Source organism: Tiliqua scincoides, chromosome 14 (genome assembly GCF_035046505.1).
Source record: "Tiliqua scincoides isolate rTilSci1 chromosome 14, rTilSci1.hap2, whole genome shotgun sequence".
Lineage (NCBI taxonomy): Eukaryota > Metazoa > Chordata > Lepidosauria > Squamata > Scincidae > Tiliqua > Tiliqua scincoides.
The window spans coordinates 11,302,085-11,325,130 of NC_089834.1; the positions used below are offsets into that span (position 1 = coordinate 11,302,085).

At 44.4% G+C, this 23,046-nt stretch overlaps 1 protein-coding gene across 1 annotated transcript in view; it reads left to right on the forward strand.

Annotated features, from left to right (window-relative positions):
- LOC136634524 (mediator of RNA polymerase II transcription subunit 13-like) overlaps window positions 1-23,046 on the forward strand; it is a 194,620-nt gene that overhangs the window by 122,581 nt on the left and 48,993 nt on the right. Inside the window, exons 5-10 of the mRNA XM_066610068.1 lie at window positions 4,369-4,514; window positions 8,680-8,874; window positions 10,368-10,556; window positions 14,304-14,466; window positions 16,473-16,577; window positions 16,802-17,527. Of these exons, the coding sequence (XP_066466165.1) occupies window positions 4,369-4,514; window positions 8,680-8,874; window positions 10,368-10,556; window positions 14,304-14,466; window positions 16,473-16,577; window positions 16,802-17,527 (1,524 nt within the window). The remainder of the gene's footprint in view (window positions 1-4,368; window positions 4,515-8,679; window positions 8,875-10,367; window positions 10,557-14,303; window positions 14,467-16,472; window positions 16,578-16,801; window positions 17,528-23,046) is intronic.

Sequence of the window (23,046 nt, forward strand, 5' to 3'; positions counted from 1 at the left end):
GTGACTGAATGTACTTCTGAGTAAATCTTGCATACTTTGGGGCAGCTTTGAATTTATTAGTTTTTTTCACATTTATGTACTGCCCTTGTTCCGAGCATCCCAGGGTGATGCGCATAGCTCCTGCCTTTCATTTTATCCTCACTACAACCCTATGGGGTAGGTTAGGGAGTGATGGGCCACCCAATAAGCTTTCATGGTTGAGTGGAGATTTGAACCTGGGTCGTCCTGGTCCAAGGTCAGCAGTCTGCTACACCACACCGGCTCCCTTGGATATTGCAGCATGCAGAGAAGATGGATGTGTGAGTTGCTTGTGCTTCTTCTTGCTCCATGTTGTAACATCTGAGAAGGGAGTTCGTGCATTTGGATCCCCTGCCTTTCTCTGGCAGGGTGTGCATGCAATAAATCTCCCTCTTTGGTTGTTACCGCATCCGGCAAAAAGGGATGCATTAATGAATTCCGCCTCTGCTTTTTTTTTTTTGCTGCATTATATAAGCACCTGAAGCTGTTTTCAAGGGTAACTCGCACTTTAGAGGCAGGCAAATTCCCACGGTAGACATATTGGCGTGTAAAATAAATGGAGATGCCTATAAGGATGTACCAGCCATATACCTCTCTATTTTGCAGATGCAAGCCCCCTTCGTGTGTTAGGTTGGACATAACGATACCCTTCCCATAACCAGTGTGTGGATTTAATCTTTAACTCTTCTGCCAATGAATGTTAGTGGCGTACTTCACGTTGATGATGTTGGTACACCATACCAATTCACATTGCTTTCCACTCTCTTCTGAACTGTTGTTCCCAGGCAAAATTGCATGAGTTTGGTGGGGTGAAGAATATTTCTATATGTAGACTATAAACTCAAGCTGATCCCTTTCCACATGATTCATTGGATACTTTCTGTCACCGCTTGGCTCATACATGGTAGATGTATATATAAAGAGGATGTTTCTTCGTCCAGAAAGAAGCAGTTTTGGAGTGAGTTTGTGTATGTTTGCCTTATCTCTCAATCATAGCGCAGCACAGAAATATAAAACATTCTGTAGGTTTCACAGTATTTGGGTGTACCCAAATAGATCTAGCAGGGAAAGATGTCTGGCCTGCCATTTGACGTGAGACGTAGGCACTCTTCCTTAAAAGCATTTCTGCAAAGTGGGATCTGCAAAGGATCTGCAAGTCCTCCCTTTCCGGTGAATTTGCTTGCAATTCTGGGAAACTTAAAACATTCACGCATTTGCTGGTATCGATCTGGCCTTGTGTGTGTTCCTTATTGATAGGGTAATCTTCAGAAACTGTCGTGCAGCTCTTGTTTCACATTAAGCCTAGGATAGGTTAGTTCAGCAGTAGCAGAAATTTAAAGTGCTGTCCATTGTATATCTTCCCTTTCGTAAGTGTTCCTTGCTTTTTAGTGTGCTTGTGAATTGACTGAGAAATGCATTTCTGCCAGAGCTGGCTCTGAGCCAGAGGGAGTGACCAGGATCACACATGTGGCTATTGTGATTTGGCAGAAATCTGCAGGGCTTGGCTCCCCTGTGCCAACCTCACCCAGAAGCATCTTCGCTGTTGGTGTAATAGTGACCCAGAAGACCAACTTTGTCCAGAGATTCTCAGGCGCATGGTGTGTGTCCCCAGTCTCTGTGTGGTGGTACCTCCTATGTAGGGCAGTCGTATTGCTCCGTGGGAATTGCTGGTATGCTCTCTGGTACGCTCCCTGATCTGACCTGTTAAAAGTTGTTCTGTGGGGAAGTTAGAAGCTTCAGCTTGTTTCAGGGATTTAGCCTTGATCTCTGGCTATATTTGGGAGTGGAGTTGGCAAGGAATATAAAAACCTCTGACTTAGTCTTCCTCCATCCCCATAGCCCTAGGACCCCACTTTTTGTAACTTCTCCTGTTTCTCTACTCCTGTGAGTGTGTGTATCCGTCCACTGAGGATTTCACTTCATGCATTGATAGAGTGGATTGTACTTCATAAAGACTTACAGGTCCAGCCTATTTATACACAGATTTTTTATACACGGATTTGTCTCAACACAAATGGCCCCTGCAAATAGAAGGAAAGTGCTGATCCCTGGAGAAGGAGGAATTGCATCCCTCTAAAATCAATTTTAAAAACTGAACAGTCCTTTAACAATAACCCACTTAATGAAAGAGAGAGGGGGCAGCTGGCTGACAATCCATCAATCCTCCTCTCTCCAGCAGACCCTCCTTTCCCCCTGAGCACGTGAAAGAAAGGTGATCCCTTTGCATTGGTGAAGGGAGGGGCTGAGTGTAAACTCTCAGCTCTTTTTAAGCTCTTGGAGGATGACTGATTGATGGATTGCCTTGTTAATGACTCTTATCTTACATCACAAAGGTCAGCAAGGCTGTTTTTAAATCACTGGAGCAAAGAAACTTAGTTTTTAAAACTGATTTGCTATAGTGCGTTTTTTTGCCATCCACATGAGTGCTTGGAAGGGAACGCATGCGAATAATTAGTCTCAACCTGTACTTTGAAATGGATTGGCTGCCAATTGTTGCATAGACATTTCTTGAGGTTTCTACTTGGACACAAACTTCCCTGTCAACTGGGCTGAAGGTTGTACTCTTTTTATAAAAGCTATAGTTGTTGGTGGAAGGTTGATACAAATGTGTGCTTGTTCTGTCCATACTGTTTTGTGGAAGGCCTGTTGTAACTCTGTGGGACTGGCCTCTTTATAGTCACCCAGTAGTGTAACCAGTCAGTCAAACCACCGCGAGAAGTGCACTAGTGGGGTGCAAGGTGCTTATTCTCTATTGTATAAAGAAGGTTAGATGATAGACATGTGCAAATGCTGTTGTGCCTCAGATGTACAGGCTTCATCTGACTTAAACCTGGGCTATAATGGCTTCATCAGACGTGTGCAGCAATGTGGTCTCCAGAGATATGATGTTCTGGTTGACGTGTCCTTCCCTTTCCTACCATTGCTCTCTCTTTGGGAGAATAAATCTTTTGTGCTTGGGTGAGTTGAAGTCACACCTGATGTTTTTTTCTGCTGCTTATTTTTGGAGATCTCTCTCTCTCTCTCTCTCTCTTTATAGCTGTGTACAAATAGTGTTGCATGCTGCATTTCAGGCAAGTCAGCGCAATTTAGGAAAACACAAATATTTAGAGCAGCCATTTTCAACCACTGTGCCATGGCACATTGGTATGCCACGAATGGCCCCCAGGTGTGCCACAGGAATTTGAGAGAGGGTCATTTATTAGTAGGGCCAATGGGGATGTGAGTCCCCCATTGGCAGCATAGTCTGCTTTGTGAATTGTAAAAAACAAACTGATGGTCTGCCTAGATCATTTTAGTGCCTTGCTAGTGTGCCTTGAGATGGAAAAGGTTGAAAATCACTGATTTAGAGGCTACACCGAAAGCTGTTGTTGCTTATTTAAATACTTCAGCTCTTCATAATCTCAATTTATCAGATTCTCAACTTACAGAATGCGGCGGCCCGTGTGGTCACCAGAGCCAGGCGGTTTGACTCTGTCAGTCCGCTTCTCCGGGGGCTACATTGGCTGCCCATTCGTTTCCGGGCCCAATTCAAGGTGCTGGTTTTGACCTTTAAAGCCCTATACTGCTCTGGGCCAGGATATCTTAGAGACCGCCTACTCCTGTACAATCCGGCTCGCCATCTCAGGTCATCAGAGAAGGCCTTTTTGCAAGTGCCGCCACCCAAGGAGGTCCGGGGGGCGGCTGCAAGAAATAGGGCCTTCTCGGTAGTGGCACCAACATTATGGAACTCCCTTCCCCTTGATTTGAGAATGGCTCCCTCTCTTGAGAGTTTTCGGCGAGGCCTGAAAACACTGTTGTTTAAACAAGCCTTCTGATTTCTGGCCTTCTTAACATTTTTATACATCTTTTAGTTTGTTACAGGCTTGATTCCTCGGTAACTTGCTCTTTTATTCTGTCTTTTAATCTGACTACTGTTTTTATGGCCTCTGTAATGTGTTTTTAAATGTTTGTTATGTATTAATGTTTTTAAAATCTGTTTTTTAATATGTTGTTAGCCGCCCTGGGTCCCTTTAGGGAGAAGGGCGGGATAAAAATAAAGTTTTTAATATTATTATTATTATTATTATTATTATTATTATTATTATTATTATTATTATTATTATTAACAACTCTTCATAGGATTTCAACCCTCCATAGGGTGAAGTTCTTCTGGGAAGCAGCACCCTTTTCCAGATTTCCAGGCAGAATTTGAGAATGTAGGTGGGATCTTCTGGAAAAGGACCTTGAATGTCTCATTTTTAACTTCAGATAGCATTTTGCGCCTCCACCAACCATCACTTAAGCCATGTGGCTTAAAGACTTAAGCAACATTTTAAATTATACCTTTTTTGTTTCTCTTTTCTCTTCCAGTGAGCACCTGTCCTGCGCCTTCACATTCTTCCTTCATGGAGAAAGTAACGTATGTACAAGTGTCGAAATTGCCCAGCACCAGCCCATCTATCTCATCAGCGAGGAGCATCTCCATATGGCTCAGTCATCCCCTACTCCATTCCAAGGTGAGTAGTGGTGGTGGTGGGAGGAGGAACAGTGTACACATGCGCTTGCTACCTGTTGTCTTTGTTCTGAAACAATACCTTCCATTAAAAGTAAGGCATGTTGGCACCACCCAGAGTCCATTGGCACCACCCAGTCCTACCAATGAGTTGCATTAATTCAATAAAGCCTGGCATGACACTCAACTAGGGGAAAAACAGAGTATCCATTGTCAGGTGTGCTACTTAATGAGTAAGTGTATTCATTCTGGGACTCCCCAGAGCCCTGGCGTCTGCAGTCATCACTCATCCAAGATTCGTTTTAGCTGCCCAGTATTGGAGAATGCTTTCATTGCAAGAGCCAAAGATGGATAAAGTTCCCCACTTAATAGAAGTGGGAGCTGCAACTTGTTGTTCTGACCGACCTGCAGTTCTAGGTCTCAAGTCTGGATACTTTTGAAAAAAAGAGGTTGTCTCACTAGAATTCTTCTTATGCTTAGCCGGGCCCTTGGTCCATTTGGTTTAGGTTTGCCTGCACTGATTGCCAGCAGCTCTCATCAAGGGTTTCAGACACAGGTCTTAAACCAAGGGCCTTCTGCATGCAAAGCAGGAGCTCTTACTCTGAGCTGCAGCCGCATCTCTCCTTGTTTGCTAAGGAATTGCTTAATCACAACAATAAGCACTGTCTGCTGAGATTTCCTCAGCAAAAAAAGTGCCTTTGCTCTAACCCAAGGGTGTCCAAAGTTTTTGGCAGGAGGGCCACATCATCTCTCTGACACTACATTGGGGGCTGGGGAAAAAAAGAATTAATTTACATTTAAAATTTGAATAAATTTACATAAATGAATATATTAAAGATGAACTTATGTGAATGAATGACGGTCTTGCAATAGATCAAGGCCTATAAAAGGCCTTGTACAAAGCAAGGCTGGCCTTTCCTTCACTGCCACTGCTGCATCACAGATGTAAAACAGCAAGCAGTGGAGGGAGCCCTCATCCCACAGCTCATGCAAGACGTAATGCTAACCCCAGAGCTCTTAGGTGCTTGTCTGTGTGACACTTGATCCTCCAACCTGCCCCATCCATGAAGTCTTATCAGCCTGAGAATAAGGTGCCACACCTCATATTTTTCAAATAATAACCAACACACAAATCTCACCATTATAGGTTACAGCTTTTAATGAGTCTGTCATTATCAAATGTAGTGGCCAAGTTTTAAAATACGAAAGCTGATTCATTCACGATATCCATGTGCATTTCCTCAAATGGTTTCTTCGGGGTTGGGGAACATGATCTTATTTGGGTGTCCTGTCCGAGCCCGTGGTTTTGGCTTTTGGGGCTGTGTCCTCAGGCTTTTGAACTTCTGTCTCTTTACACCAGTTTGTAACAAGCACAGTTTAAGGATGCATCTGAAAGTATGACTTAGTGCAGGGGTAGCATACATACGATTCGGGGGCCGGATGTGGCCTGCAGAAGCTCTTAATCTAGCCCTTGTGTTCTCCCAGCACCAGCATCAGCTGAACTCAACTGTTGAGCTGTGCTGAGGTGTCACTGCTAAAAGGGCTGCCTGCATGATAATTGGGCTGTCCCATATCTTGAGAACATGATCACGGTGTGTGTATTTTCTGTCATTTTACAGATACTGAATTCCTAAGAGATAAAAGTGCTTATATCCGGTCATTACCAACTTAATGCCATCACTTCTGGCCCTCAGCAGGAGCCTGAATGCGTCTTGGCCCACTGCATGAAATGAGTTTGACATCCCTGATGTAGTGCTACCTGTGCAATCTAAACCAATCATACATGTATTTTTATTCTCTCTCCATACCTTTTTGAAATTCAAGTTTAAGAAGAGTGAGCTGGTGGGTTTTTCCCCCCCAGACCAATTTCCCCACCTCAGATTTCAGCCAAGTGATGGTCCATACAGGAGCTGCTCAATCTCGGCATTAGTAGGCTTCAGGGTGTGGCTGTTGCTCCACTGATATTCACCTTCCTCTTCTGCTTGATATGCTCCAGGTACCTCTGGGGGAACTCACTGTTGTCCACCATGCTAGTGTATTATTTAGGAGACTTTTATCCCATCTGTTATCCTCGCATCAGTTAAAAACACAATATGACAAAAGCACAATCTGCTTGTCAAGCAGTGATTGCCTTTTAGTGTGTTTTTCTGTCTTTCCACACTTTGAAGAATCAGTTTTTATCAGACCTGGTAATGGTCTTTTGAATCACTTCAAGATGGATTAATTAAATCGTTGATGCAAATCAGTGATATGAGTTCTGAAAAGAGAGATGGATTTAAATCCAGGTTTCCTACTTTGTAATTAATATATATTTTTTTTCTAAACAAATGTTGTAGTTGGTTGCTATAACAATTAGCAATTATTGGTCTGCTGCTAATGGCTGCCTATTATCTAGGAGCATAATCCATAACCTTTGGCCATGCAGCGTGCATCCTTTGGCACTGTAGGGCTATAGTGGCTTAGAGAGACAAGGAAGCCAGTTGTGAAATAGGAGATTGGCTGGTTTTGTGCACTTGGCAGTACTCTAAGCAAGATCAGTTGCTCGACGTCGAGGGCCACAGTTCAGCAGAGCTGAATGTACTCCAGCCTGTTGAAACCAATGAGCTGGAGCATGTTTACGTTTTGTACCTTTTCTTTTTTTTGAAGCAAGGAGTGGTAAATATGGTTCAAAATTGTGTTTTTTTCCCCCCTAAATAGGGAAAATATCTATGTTCTTTGGTTAATAGTTTTAAATCTTAATTTGCTGCAGTATAGAACCTAGCGTGGAGGTCTTCCACAAGGGAGTTGTGCCCCAACCTCAGGTGGGTTGTGGCAGTGTGGCCACCACCATTTTTCTTTGAGACTTGGGTCCACACCGTTTGAACTGTAAGCCTAAGCTTGTCGTCTTAGATGAGCCAAGAAGTCACCAGGGGCTTTGAAGAGGTTGCTTTGGCCACGCTCCTTAATCTTTTGTAGGTCCCCTGAATCTCCCACCCATCTGTTCTCTCCTGTTGCTACAGTCCCTCTGCTCTTTGCCTTTCTTCCTCTTTCTCCCCTTCCTCTTTTCCAAAATTGAATGTATGCTGCTGTTACTCCATTCTGCCTCTTTCCCTCTTCCCAGTGGTCAAGAATGAAAGGGACAGAGCTGCCTAGGAAAAGAGAAACCATGACTGTCCACCAGGCTGTTAAGGGTAGATCCTATGCTGCAGGTTAGGGTTTAAATAGTGGGAAATTCTGGAATCATTTATAAAGGCATTGGGAGATGAAGGGCACAAACATGGACAGAGTGAGAAACCAAGAGGCATGCAGTAAACATGCAATTAGTGTGATTTGTGTGAAAAGCTAGCAGCTGGAGGTCACGTTGCCCTTAATCAGTAATCATCTTACTCCAGAGTTATGCTCAGATTTGAAATCCTGAGCCCAGCTGCCTAAAAGCCATCAGATGGACTTAAACAATGACACTTGAGGGGAAGAAAAAGCCATAATTATTTTTGAGCTGCTGCCTGTTTGCCATTAAAGTTTCAAATCTTTCTGCAGCACCTCAGCTGAGGCCCAGCCAACTCTCTTGCGAGGCTGCGCAGAGTACTTGAAGGCTTTGGGATGGTGGTTGCCTCTTTGCCCAATTGGCACTTTTCAAGTGGTGCTCTTACATGTAGCAGGGGAAGAATTACTCTCCTTATTTGCACCAGAACAGTTGTCTTTTCTAGTGGCTGTGTGCAGGGATTTCTTCTGCAACGTTTTGGATTGTGAGCCCTTTGGGGGCAGGGAACCATTTAAAGCCATTTGATTTTCTCTGTAAGTGACTTTGTGAACTTCTTTGATGAAAAGCAGTATATAAACATTCTTATTGTCAGGTAGCAAATTTTAAATTGAATTATCACAATGTCGTGTGTTCTGCTAGGATAAAAACAAGATTATTTCAGTGGACCTGATTGATACACTTCTGCCTTTTCTATGTGTATTTCAATTAGCTTTGTACAGGAAGTGGCTCCTCTTTAGAACTGGATGCTTGATTTATTATGTTCAATTGTGTATTAAGCCCTGTAAGCTGTGTTGTGCGGATGTTTTAATCTGAAAGGACAGGATATAAATTTCTTAAACAGAGACTTACAGGGGGAGGTATGAATGATTGCTGCTAGACTGGATTGAGGCTGCCTGCTGATCCGTCTGGTTTTTTTTGGTTTCATCAGTTTTGATAAGCCCTTATGGTTTAAGCGGCACTCTGACTGGCCAAGCGTACAAGATGTCGGACCCAGCAACCCGTAAGCTCATCGAGGAATGGCAGTATTTTTACCCAATGGTGTTGAAGAAGAAAGAGAGCCTGAAAGAGGATGACGAACTGGGATACGATGATGATTTTCCTGTGGCTGTTGAAGTCATAGTTGGTGAGATTATATATTTCTGCTTGAAGAATTTATTCTTTTCTCTTGGGGGTTGACTTAAAATTCAAGTAGCTCTGATGGATTGGGGATCTGCAATCCGGATCTGTTTTTAATATTGGGTTATTCTGAATGTGGATGTCCGGGGAAGGTATGCCCCACAGAGGCAAGTCTTCCCTTCCCCCATATCCAAGTGGTTCCCAAATGTTTTTGACTGATGGATCCCTTGAGCTATTGGGCCATGGCTCCCCATTAGGGCTACAATGCTACACACTGTATAGGACGGCAGGTTTTCGCAAGGATTCTACAGATCCCCTGGCTGGTTTCCAGGGCTCCCTGGGGATCTTCGGCTCACAGTTTGGGAACCATTGCGGTTTGTCTTCAATCCAGTGGGGGAGCAGGATGATCCACCTTCCTGTCTCTCTTGTGCTGATCCAGAATCACAAAGGACTCCTCATCAACAATAGCCCTGCCATTGTTGACGTATCTCCTGGTGTACCCAAAGTCTCCTCATCCCATCCTTCTCCCATGAGGCATCCACAGCTCCCCTTCCCCAAAGATTGTGTTTTTATGTGATGGAATTACAAATCTCAGTGGTGCCTGCCTTTCAGTCCCCACCTGTTAGCCAGTGGAGGCAACCAGGACTGCACTAGGAAGTTTTCCTACATGAAACACTTTTCCTCAAGGCCTGCCAGCTGTGTTTTCTTGGGTTTAGATGTCCAGCTATCACAGTCCAGCATGAGACCTTTAAGATCTGGTATCTCTTACAGGTTATGCTCTTAGGCTATTTGTGTTCCCTTAAAGCACCCATTTCCAGAATTAAACAGTTCTGATGAACATATGAATCTGTCTTCTGTTGAGGCAGGTCTAGTTCAAGTTTATCTATGTTGTCTGGTAATGATTCTCCTGAGATTTAGAAGCGTAACCTTTCCAGTCTGACCTGGAGGCACTGCTAGAAATTGCACCTGGTACTTCTTGCATGCAAAGCAGATACTCAGACACCAAACTACAGCTCCTTCCAAAAAATGTCTAAAGGTGTGGACCCTCTTTCTGCTAGAAGAGCACAGGCCTGACCTGGAATTGAACCCCATAACCTAGTGGTTTTCAAACTGTAGGTCTGGGATGCACCAGTGAGTCAAGACCCAATTTTTGGTAGTTCGTGAAACTGACAGCGCAGATTAGGCTATGTGTATTTAGGGTTAAACAAGCTGCTACTTAGGAGAGGGTGAGCACTGCTGGCCCAATCACTATTAAAACCACACCCCATGGCGTTTATACATCAGGTAGCAGACTCTAGGGTCTCTAATAAGTTTGAGAACCACTGCCATAACTTATTGCACCAGTGAGGCTTGTACTTCTGGTCCAACCACCCAACTATATCTTAACTGTAATTATAGCTTTAAAAGCTTTTGCATTGAATCAGAAATGTTGCTTTTGTTACAGGTGAAAAAAAGGAGCAATAATAATCACACCTAATTTTTTTCTCCTTTTCTAAACAGGTGGTGTCCAAATGGTATATCCTTCAGCCTTTGTCCTCATCTCTCAGAATGACATTCCTGTCTCCCAGAGCACTTCCACACCTGGAGGCCATAGCACCATGGCACAGCCAGGAGCTGGAAGCGTGAAGGATCCCAGCAGTTGTGGAATATTACTCACACCTCCCACCTCTCCAGAGCAGACTGTGATAGGTAAGGAGGCTGCCTGTCCCACAAAACGTAGTGTTCACTGGGGTGTCATATCCAAAACAAGCAACACCCCAGCTGGGTAAATGAAGTAATAGACTTAGATAAAAATCATGAACCTGGGCCCTTCTGCATGCAAAGCAAATGGTGTGTCAGGAGTGTCATTTGGTTGGGATTGGGAAGAGGGCGATTGCATTCATTTTTGCTGGTCCATCTCCCTCCAGGCTTCACTGTTTAGCTGAAACTAGCATGAAGTGCTGTAGATCATGTATGCATTGCACAAACTTGGTGATAATGTTTTCTGTAATCCACTAAGTGCTGTGCAGGTATTTATTCATCCACGTGCAAGGTTTCTGAATTACTTATAGTTTGGTCAACTGCTCCAGCAACAGTTAATTGCGGCTCTTAAAACTGTGGGTTCTGGTGAGTTATACCACTGAGCTCCTTTGGTGGTTGGTTAGAAATTAATCTGACCACCAAGGGTGTAGTGGGATTTGTTAAGCTTAGAAGACATTCGCCACTTAATTCAATCTAGATGGCTTGTGTCCTTGCCAAAACCTGAGATTTCCGAGGCGGTGTCTGTTGCAAGGTTGGGAAGGGTGAAGTTGCAATTCTGCCAGCCCTTGGAAAATGAAGGGAAGGATCTGGTGTCTGGTTGAAGCTCAGTGGGTGACCCCGAAATTTTGTGAGATTAACTTTTGCCACCTGGCTGTTGAGGAGAAAAATTAGTTTTTGGCAAACTGGCAACCGTATATGTTGAATCTTCTTATTTTAAAACGGCAATCAAATACATTCTAGGACAGCTGAAATTAAGAAGGGCTCATGGCCTGAACTGGTAGAATCAAATTATGTTCAGTCTGATCAGAAGAGGTTGCTGTGGCAAGATATAAATGCTTAGAGGAGGGCACGCCAACTGCTGGGTGAGTGTGGCAGTCCATGAATGCAAAAGACCAGGACTGTGAAAATCCCAGCAATGTGATCCTGGCACCCATTTCTTTAATCTTGTGCCAGCCAATGTCTAAAATTGTGTCGCTGGTATCCAGGAATCTGAAACATGGGTTTTTTCCTCTTACAAAAGATTGTGTCACGGTAGGGTCATTCAGAGAGATTGCCACGGCTCAGATTTGTGCATTTCAGCCATTCAATTGGTATTGTGGATTTGTGTGATTGGAGTAGCCCCTTGTGAGGAGATGTTTGCTCACAGTGTAGTAAGAACTGAGTTAGAGCAGGATGCAACTTCCCAGCTTGGCTTGCAGACATCTGAAGCCACAAGAAACCAAGCCTTAAAGAATACAGGAGCCAATTCTGAAGTCCGGTTCAGCCCTGGCAGACACGGCTATCAACAAGTTGATTTTTTTTATCCCTCCTCTACTCGGCTGCAGTGTTGCTTTGGCTGCTTTGGCTGCATTCAGTGTTTTATTCATAAGGCATTTTTTTTTCTGGCCATGCCAGACATAAGAACAAGGAGTTCTGTAAACATGTTTGACCTTGTTGAGGATTTGTGCTATTACGTCCTTTCCCAGTTCAGCGCCTGTGATATGCAGTTAGGAAGCTAAACAAACTTGAAGCTCCCTCTGCTGTTCTCATTGTGATTGAGAGAAGCTGCCGCTGTGCTTTTCATAACTACGTTTTTTTAAAAAAGTGCTGTAATTTTTTAAACTACGTTTTAAAAAAAAAATGCTGTAATGCTCTGGCTAAAGTCAGAGGTGAGGAGGGGGAAAAGGGAGAATCTGCATCTGTAAACAACGTCAGGGTCATGCTCTGGAGTCGAAATGTGCTCTTATGTGGCACGTGGATAGAGAGATTTCCCCCCCCCTCCCTTTCACATCACTAGAATAAGGTGACATCCAGTGATTTGCAGGAGATTCAGGATGGGGGGAAAGAAAGAAAGTGCTGCTTCACATAGAACACTGTTAATCTATTAAACTCACCGCCACAGGGCATAGGAATGTCCACCAGCTTAGGTAGTTTTAAAAGGAGATTGGTTGTACATGAAGGACAAGTGCCTCAGTGGCTACTAGCGATTCAGTACATATGAAGAGTCCCGCTGAATCAAGCCAAAGGCCCCATCTGGTCCAGCTTCCTGTATCTCACAGTGGCCCACCAGATGCCTCAGGGGGCACACAAGACACCAAACCCCATTTGCAGAGGAAATAAGAGTGGGTGAAGGGAATACAATTCTCTCCTGCTTGTGGGCTTCCGAGAGGCATCTGGTGGGCCAGTGCACAAAACAGGATGCTGGACTAAGTGCTGCTTACACCTGATCAAAAAGTGGGCTTCTTCTATTCTTATCAGATACATGGCTTAATGGTACAGATATGGGTTACGCTCCGCAGTTTCCTAGTTTAATTTGAGGTTTTGTTCTGTGCAGTGCATATGGGACATCTGTTTATGATCAGCTGTTCGGTTTAAGTGGATATGCACCTTGAACTTCAGTTATGTTACTGGCCTGTCAGTATTGTATATTCTAAAAAGTTATGAATAAATGCTGTATTGGAAACAAAGCAAGGGAACATGACCCTTTCTCTTGCTTAGCTCTCAGCCATACATAAATTTTTAGCAATGGCTTGCGTGTTACAGAACTGGCCTCATTCAGGCATAGCGTCAAACCCTGATTTGGAGTTACGTGAGAGAGACTTGGGATGTCTCTACTCCCCTCATGTCCTTCCTGACTTTTTCTTTTTCATCAAACCATAGTTTGCTATACCTTCCAAATCAGGAAAACCATGATATGTCTTCAAGCCAGAACTGGAAACCGCAATCAAGTTTGTACTTTCTAATTCTGATCTACCTGGTTTGGATGCAAGCAACACACTGTGGTTTGGCATGAAAAGTGGAGCAGGGAATTGGAGTAGGCTCAATCAACTGTGTCATGCCAGATCAGTGGTTTGGGTTGCAACTGAGCTGAACTACAGAAAGTTCTAACTTAAAGTTATTTAGTTTTAAATCATTTCATTATAAAGTTGATGAGAAAATAAAATGAATTCTTGGCCAGGGCCACTGTCCGTGTGGAGTTTACACATTTTCCGCATGCCTGCAAGAGTTTTCTCTGGTCCAGAAAGCTCTCATTAAATAAATGTTTAATATTAGAAGTGTTTTGGGTCTTTATTTACAAGTTTGGTGATATTTTTATGAAATATGCTGTAGGAACCTAACTTGTTTACATATATCAGTTATCCAGTAGTAAAGTTGGTTTAGTTATAACTCATTTTACTGAACGTTCTAGTTTCCAAGAACCTTGGAAACTTTGGGCACCAAGATGCAGGTCTCTTGTTGTCTGGTGCGCTCCCTGGGGCTTTTGGTGGGCCACTGTGAGATATAGGAAGCTGGACTAGATGGGCCTATGTCCTGATCCAGCAGGGCTGTTCTTATGTTCTTAACCTATCCACGACTAAGTGAGGGCTTGCTGTATAGTTTTGATGATGTAGATCAGCTTATAATAAGTGTTAAGTGTAAGAAATACCCAAGATATACAGTCGTTCCTGAATTGCAGTATCGGAGTGGGAGAAACTAACCCTAGCTGCAAATGAATACTGCTTGTATTTTATTTCAGTAACTCCTTAAATGTGTCTGTTGAGTTGTTTTTTTTCTTGTAATGGATGAGTGGATGTACTATTGAGTTGGTTCTCCTTGAAATCTGCCTTCTTTGAAGAGATGTAATTCTAACATCAAGACTGATGCCTGATCCCAAAGCTCCAGAGAACATCTTGTCACTGAAAGGGTTCTTCAGCCTGTTACTCTTTTATCTTATAGGTGACAGTGGTGGGATTTCAAGCATGGTCAGTCATCCAGCAGCACCGGACGGGATGGTCACAGCTCAGAGTCCAAAGAAGTCAGTGAAGGTCCCTCCCAAATTCCAGAATCGCATGGTTCACAGAGTTTGGAAGGAGTGCATCCTCAACAGGCCGCAGTCCAAGTAAGAGTCTAGCTTTGTCTGTTTCCTGTGTTACAAACTGAACAGGCATCCCCCGTAACAGTGATCTCTATATCTGCGGTTTTCAAACTCTCCGGGAGTTTGAAACCTGCAGTATTTGCAGGGGGGGAGGAGGCCGCAGGGGAAGGGGGAAGGCAGGGGTCTGCAGGGACTGGGGTGCACCCTCCAGTCCCTGCAGCAGCAGTCCCTGTGTGCGGTGAGCCCTATGCGAGCGCCTGCGGGGCGCCCCAGGTCAGGGAAAGGGGGGCAGTCGCGCTCCACTTCCGCTTTTGCGGAGGCAGAGCAGATAGCTACACTCTCCCTGACCTGGGGTGCCCTGCAGGCGCTCGCGCAGGGTTCCCTGCACACAGGGACGGCTGCTGCAGGGACTGGAGGGTGCACCCCAATCCCTGCAGCCCCATCAGAAGGGAAAGCAGAGTGATCGTGCTCTGCTTCCGGTTTTGCAGAGTGGGGCGCAATCGCTCAGCTTTCACTTTTCCTGACCTGGGGAGCCCTGCCGAAGGTTGTGCAGGGCTCCCCGCACCCCCGGGAGGCTGCAGGAGGCTTGCATCGAGGCTTGCTGCAGGAGGCTGCATCGCGCCGCTGCCTTCCCCCTGTCTTCTGGCTTCCCCTACCCCTTAAGGGGGCAGAGGCCAGGACCCACAGGCTGGGGCGTCGCGACGCCCCAGTTTGAATACCACTGTCTTATATCATAGACAGTGTCTGTATTTTAATATTTCTCATAGGGGAAGGCAGAAGGTTGAAGGTTAGTGGCTGTTTCAGTCATGGGCTTGATTTGAAAATCAAGATCCGCTTCTTAGTTGTGCAGGTTGACTTCAGTAGATATATTGTAAGCACTGAGGTTTATGTAGGAGCCACATTTGAGAGACACGCTCAGTACACTTGATGCTTAGAGATGCATAGAAATACCTGTGCATCTGTCCAGCCAGCTGCTTCTCTGAGCTTTCAGAAGTTTAGGAACTTCAAGGTCTGCGCTCTTCTTTGAAAGAAAAGTCATCCTATGGGAAAGATTGGACAAAGTCTAGAGTGTTGCATGGCTTGGATAAAAAAAATGGAGAAAACCTTTTTTTATCTTTGCATCATTTGCTTGGCAGTTCAGTGAAGTGGTTCACCTACACTGAGCATGCAGATTTCAAAAGGAAAGTGGAAACTTGGGAAGGCTAGATTCAGCCTTGGTTGGTCACATCTGATGCTTTCAAATAGGAGAACGTTTTTGTTATATAGTGACTTAGGAATACATTAAATGCCAAAATATAACCCATTGGGAATGTGAAATTCAGTCCAGCATCATTGTCCCCTGCCCCCCAAAAACAAATCTGGACTGCAGAGGTAAAAGAGAACATGTCTCCTAGAATAGTGGTGGCCAAACGTGTTTTAACCCATTTCTGCCCATCCCACTGGAGTACACATTTGGTCCCTGTTGCATATACACACCAGAAATAGCTTAATGGAAGAGCCATATACAATTAGCTTCAGATGTTTGAGACCCACACTATTTAAGAAGCATTTAAATTCTTGACTATATTTACTCGCAATGAATGTTAAACTTGTGTTTTAATCCAGCGGATTCTTAGTTTATACCTGATGTATAAATTATAAGGCCTGAAAATTTCTTTACTGTTTATTTTAGATAAACAGTAGCAGAAAGGAGCTCAGCCAACATATTCCTGAAAGTCACACATTATCTGTCAAAGACTACATGTGGCTCAATGGCCACAATCTGGTCACCTCTGTACTAGAACATTTAAGTGACTCCTGAATCTTTCAGGCACCTCCAGATTGTCTGACTTCATCATACCCTATCACATCATTGTCTGGGGCAGGGAACCTCCTCCTCCAAAGCTGATTTGGAATATTCAGTTCTTGGCTTGAGAACCAGTGATCAATGCACACTTCTCCTTTCTCTCTCTCTCCTTTTTTAAGATCTATGATTGTGAAATAAGGCTTGAGTCGATGCTGATGCTGTTGCATATTTTTATTCCTACCAGGCGGAGTCAAATAACTGCTGCAAATGTGGAAGAAGAAGCCCCCAACAATGGTGCTTCTTGGGATTTTGTTGATCCAGTCCAAAGAGTCTGCTGTTCCTGCTCTAGGTAGGTACAAAAGAGAATAATTTAGGCATGGTAAGCGTATTGTGGGTGGCACAGAGTTCCAAATTCCCTTGTTAACAGTCTTGCGTAGCTTGTGCATAACCAAGTTCATAGATCTTCTTCAAGCAGTCAGATACGTCTGCAGCTCAAGCTGGCGGCTTCTTTAGCCCCATTATGCTTTGCAGCCAGCCCCCTTGGTATAAAACACCCTGCTTTTCTCTTTTCAGGCACAAGCTTCTCAAGCAGCGCTGTGCGGTGGGTTCTAGCCGGCCACCAACGATATCCCAACCAGGGTTTGGTGTAGGATCCTCATCCTCTTCCTCCTTGCCACCTCCTGCCTCGAAGCACAAAATGACAGAGAGGCAAGAGAAGTCGGAAAAACTCCAGAAGAGATCACTGCTACCATTTCACCATCGTCCCTCCATCGCTGAAGAGCTGTGTATGGAACAGGATCCATCAGGGCAGACACTGGCGTTGGCAGGAATGGAGCCGTCCTTGGAAACCCCAAGCAGTAGGAAATATGAGAAGCAGCTCCCCCTGCCACCAAGGCACCCAAGCAAGCAAGCAAATTTGAATCCTATGGATTCCCCCCATTCCCCCACCTCCCCTTTGCCTCCTACACTTAGTCCCCAGCCAAGAGGACAGGAAGCTGACAATCTGGACCCGCCCTCCGTTCCTGTGAATCCAGCCCTCTACAGCAACGGGTTAGAGCTCCAGCCAATGGCCAGCTCGGAGGACAGGACGGTTCTGGTAGGTCAGAGGCTGCCTCTCATGGCTGAAGTCAGCGAGACCACGCTATACTGTGGGGTCATCCACAACCAAGACTCATCAAATAAATGGCAGGGATACATGCTTCCTTCAAACGAGGATCCTGAGTTCAGGCCACCAGAACTCCAGTGTGAGCGATACGACACCAGGATGGATGTTGCCTCAGAAAGCACTGCACTGAAAAGGTAAGAACACCTCGCAAACCTTCTTGCCCATTTTGCCGTTTAAAATTGTTTCGGATGTCACTGGGGACAAAAGAGGGTTTTTCGAATGACCTGGAACATGCTAACAAGTTGCACTTATGCTTAACAATATGTGATATCATTAGAGAATTAGCTTATGTGTTTGTAAGGAAAACAAACTCTAGAATTGCATGTCAAATGTTTCTATACTCATAAGCTTTTGCATAGCCCTTTCTGAGTTTGCAACCTGCTCCTTTTTTAATATCTTGGTCTAGTCCCCTGTAAGGTATTATTCTCCCCATATTGCAGAGGAGGACAACTGAGGCTACAGATTCTGTATCTGAATCAGAATGAGGTTTGCACAAGTGCCTTTTGAAATTGCCTTGTTCTGTGTCTCTGCAGCAGCAATTTTCAACCTTTTTCATCTCATTGCACACTGAGGAGGCACTACAATTGTCAAGGCACACCATCAGTTTTTTTTTTTTAACAGTTGGTAATCCACACTGCACTGCCAGTGAGGGTCTCACATCCCTCATTGGCCCCTACTAATATATGACCCTCCCCCAAACTCTGTGGCATGCCTGCAGACTGTTGATGGCGCACCAGTGACCATGGCACAGTGTTTGAAAATTGCTGCTCTAGAGATTAGGTAATGGCATGTTTGGGGCGGGAAAGGAGATCTAGAACCCCACTGGATCAGACCAAAGCCCATCTAGTCCTCCTTCCTATTCCCCACAGGGAGCACACAAGACAACAAGATCTCTGCTTCCCTGTGCCACTCCATTACATCTGGCATTCTTAGGCAGCCTGCTGCTAAAATCAGGAGGTTGTGCATATCCCTCATGGCTTGTAACCTGTGATGAACCTTTCCTCCATAAATCTGTCCAATTCCCTTTTAAAGGCATCCAGGCCAGATGCCATCACCCCATCCTGTGACAAGGAGTTCTACAGACTAACTACAGTAGCTGGCTGCATGAGCATTTGGGTCTTGTGTTGACATTCATGAAACTGAATAAACGTATGCCGTGAAAATTGCTATATGCAGGGCTATTTTGTGATCTGTGCAAAACTGTAGTACTGTAAACAGTAGTTTTATTTATATGTTACAGCAATGTGTCCATTAAGGCCATGTTGTGCTTTATTATTTAGGGGGATGAGTCAGGAATGGACAGATTGTGTATAATTTTTTTAAAAAATAAGACCCGTAACAGGTGTGTTTTGTGGTCAATTCGCAAACTTTTAGTTAATGCAACTTCCTCTTGTGTGGAAGAGCTTATATGTGCTTGTGGAGCAGTATAATTTCCATGAACGAGTAAAATCTTAGAAGAGCTTCCCCACAGTTGCTCAAGACCAAATACTACAATATGTGTTGCTTTTAAAAGAACATTTGCTTTTAAAAATAGGCAGTGTATTTATATAGCCACGGGAAACACTTGAGATTATTTTAGCATGGGGGGGGGGAGGCCAAGCCAAGTTCCTCTTCTCATTTGTAAATATTTGGGAGGGTGTGCTCAATAAAGGGAAGAGTGATTTCTAAGCCATGAGAGTGAACATGTTTCTATGGGGCCGACTGTGGGTCACGCAGCAGTTGTGTAGTGTTAGCTTTTCCAGATTTCTAGTTTCAGTTCCTTTGTGCGGGAAGCCTCAAGCAGGCATTTCGCTTTGACTGTTGCTGAAATGCCTGCATCTGCACATTGTCCAACCCAGGCTGCAATCCTGTGCGTGCTTTCTTGGGAGTAAGCCCCAATGAGCACAAGTAGGCATGCCTAGGATTGCCCTGCTAATCTCATTTTGTCACAAATCAGAGTGGCTGTCTGGAATTGATTGTGTAAAATAGCTCTAGGCCACCTTGCAGTCCTGTCAAAGGTGACTTGGAAGGTATCATAACACAACTTGAAGCTCCCAGTCAGAGCAAACCAGTAATTGAAATGGGGGCAACAGACAGAAACTCATCAGACAACCAGCAAAGCCCAAAGAGCTCAAGAGAGAGCTAACTGAAACAGGGAAGTCATGAAAACATTGGGCAATACAAATCACAGGTGTGCATGTGCAGTGGGATGGGAGAGAAGACTCCTAGCTCAGTAATGTCACATCACACTTTGTAATTAGGTGTCACTGGGGGAAATGGGAGGCAGGCTTCATGGGCTTTAAGTGAGCATCTCATGTAGTGACTAGGTCTGATCTAAGATGCTAGAGCAGACAAGATGTCTCCCGCAGACAAGGCTGGGGAGCTGTATTCTCAAACTGTATCAGAAGAAGAGGAGTTTGCTGGCATTTCTTGGTGTCTGCCATTCAGGTACCTCCCTTGAATTCTGCTCTTACAGAGAGAAGAGAGGCTTCTTGACTTTTGTGCTCTAGCAAAGCCCTGTAGATCTCAGGCCAAAGGGAATGGGTTGTAAGCCTGGGATTAGAGATGATTATGTGGATTCTGAAGAAAAGGCTGTTGCTTTAAATTGGGTGCCCCTGAGGATAAGAAGTGATTACGTGAGGATGCGACAAATACTTTATTGGCAGCTCTTGAAAGTAAACACAGTGAATCCGCTCCTCGCTTCCCGGTTGAGTAGGTTCTCTGAGCCTCAGGAGTGGTGGCTGCTTGATTTAAGGGCCGGAGAGCAGAGTGTGCCATGTTGAAAGAGAACCGGTTATGGTTAGAGAGCTATTTCCACAGCACCAGGCCCAGAAAGTGAACAGACTTTTCTGTAGTCGTGGCCATGAGCAGAGAGTCTTATCTGAAGGAAGCGTCTAGATTCAAGGAGATAAATCATTATGAATGTTGAAGTCCACAGTGCGAAAAGTGGATCAGAAGTGAGCTAAGATCCAAGCTAGGTGCTTCACTTTCCATGGATATATTCACTGATGTGGTGAGTAAGGTGGATCATTACCATGGGTTGCTTTCTCTCAGCCTCAGTCCTTCCCTCTGCAATATGAGCGTAATAATAATTTCATTGCAGTGCGTTGAATGCTCAGAAAGTCCTACACCAATGGTGATCCTGGTGGTTTATTTCATTGCCAGTCCTTGCAGATCCCTGGGGCTGTGCCTGTTACTGAATGCTAATCTGGTATCCTGGTACTGGTCTGATAACTTTAATTCCGAATGGTTCCTAACTGAGTCATGGCGTCATGCAACAAATTCAGCTCCTTAACCACTTGCCTAGGGGAAGGCGGTGTAGAAATCACTCAAATAAAGTTTTGAGAACTACAGAGAAGTAATTATGTGTGCTTCTTGGTGTTGTTGGGTGGGAAAGAGTGTCCCATGCTCTTATCCCAAGCCCCCGCCCCCTGCCAATTTTAGTCAAGACTTGACTTGCAGTAGCCTTCTAAAAACAGTTGCCTAAGGAGTTGGGGCTCATTTGTACCCAATGAAAAGCAAGCACAATTTGCTCAGTGGTTTTATTTTTTCCCCGAGTTTTGGTAGCATAGTAAGTTGGTCAAGTCTGTGTTACCGAAACTTGGGAGTGGATTCTGCAGTGTAAAGTGGATTCTGCAGACATTGTTAGAGTAGGCACTTTGGTCTGGCAACCCAGTGCTACACCCAGGACCATTAGACATGTGGAGTAAGGCCTTGTTCATTTTGGGATGTTCCCAGATCACAGAAATGCATATCTTCTTTCCCCCTCTCCATCACAAACATACCTGAAAATCTCCAGCACAGTGAGTGGTCAGTGACGCCTTCTGGCGTAGAACATAGAACTGCATGCATAGAACAGAGTAAGATGCAATGAGTCCTAGGTCCATTCCAGAAAGCAGTTCTGCCCCAATTGGACCCTGAGGTTGCAGTCTCTAAATTCTGCTTGGGCTGCAACTCTAACCCATCTCTGACTGTATCCTCATCCATTGAAGGGGCAAATTGAACTGTAAGTCTCCCCCCCCCCCTTGTGTGTGAGACTCTCTTCTGTATACACGAAGCTGCAAAATTAGGGTGTGTGAATTGCGAGCACATTTATCTCAGTGATGCATCTCCATGTCCTAAAGTGAACTCATCACCCAGGACCAAACAGTGACAGAGTGGGCCTTCAGACATTAGCTTGCCGCATGGGAACAAGGCGCTCCTGTTTCTGTGTTAACATCTTGGCTGAAGTATAGACCTCATTTGCCCCTAAATGGGAAAGACTTATGAGGGCAACGCTCCCAATGTGATATTCTTGCACAGGAAAAGGAAGTGCAGGGAGCTTGTACATTCTGTTCCTGTGCAGCAAGATAACATCCAAAGTCGACTTTGAAAACGGAGGCTTGAATGTTATTAACCTGCCCTTCTGTTTTTACAAATTCCGAAGGCAGTCAGTAAAATCTGGTACAAATGTACAGGTTGAGTCTCATTATTCTCGTGGGTTCTGTTCCCAGAACTCACATGAATGGCAAAAATCGCACTATAGCAAATCAATTTTTTTTAAAAGTCTCTTTGCTCTGGTGATTTAAAAACAGCCTTGCTGACCTTTGTGATGCTAAGATAGAGTCATTCAGACGACAATCCAACAATCAGTCTCTCTCCAGGTGCTTAGAAAGGATTGTATTTCTTTCACTTGTTCAGGAGGGGGTCATTTGGAGAGAGAATGATTGATGGATTGTTAGCTGGCTGCCCCCTCTCTTACTCTTGTAAAGGACTGTTTTCCTTTAATTTAAAGGGCCCTTCTCATCATGTTGAGATAAAAATCTACAACAGTAAGAAAAGCATTTTAAAGGGGTGCATTTTCCCCCTTCTCCAGGGATCAGCACATTCCTTCTCATTTGCAGTGGCCATTTGTGTTGAGTCAAATCCGTGTATAAAAAAATCTGTATAACAAAGTTGGATCTGTATGTATGTTTAAGGGTTATGACCAACTTTTCTCCAGCATTCGCTATTGGGAAAGCTAAAAGAAACTGAAAAACTACACAACCCAACATACATTTTGGTGCCATAAAAATTAGACTTATTCTTGGATATATTTGGAACACTGATTCAAAAAATGGCATTAGTTTTGCCCTAACAGCTCTAGTTTTGGGGATATGTTATAGCCACCTTATGTGCTGATTCAGTCAGTAATCTAGAGCTGATACAGCCAAACGGATACCATGTTTGGAATCAGTGCCCCAGATACATCCAAAAATAGGTCTAATGTCTGAGGCAGCAGAACGAATTTTGTTGTTGTTGTTGGGCAGTATTATCAGTTCATCATCATCATCAACATTTTTTCATCAGTGTGTATGGGATATTAAATAGAATGAGAGGATAGGTCTCTCTCTGGTAGATGCAAGGGAACACAACAAAGGAAGGGGAGAGAAACGGGCAGAGAGGAATATGCCGTGTCTGTACTGTACCTGGTTAAGCTTTGTTACAGCAGGGCAAGGGCTAAGGCGTTGTGCTAAAGGTTTTGTGGAAAAGACGGCTTTTAGGAAGGGATTTGAAAGAAGAGAGGAGGTGTTGGGCTGGGCATAAGGGGGAGCATGGCAGAAAAGACAGGAGCTGTTTCAGAGAGCAGGAGACCTTTGGGTGGTTGAGGGTCATGGAACTGCAGGAGCAAATAAGGAGATTTTGCTTATCTGTA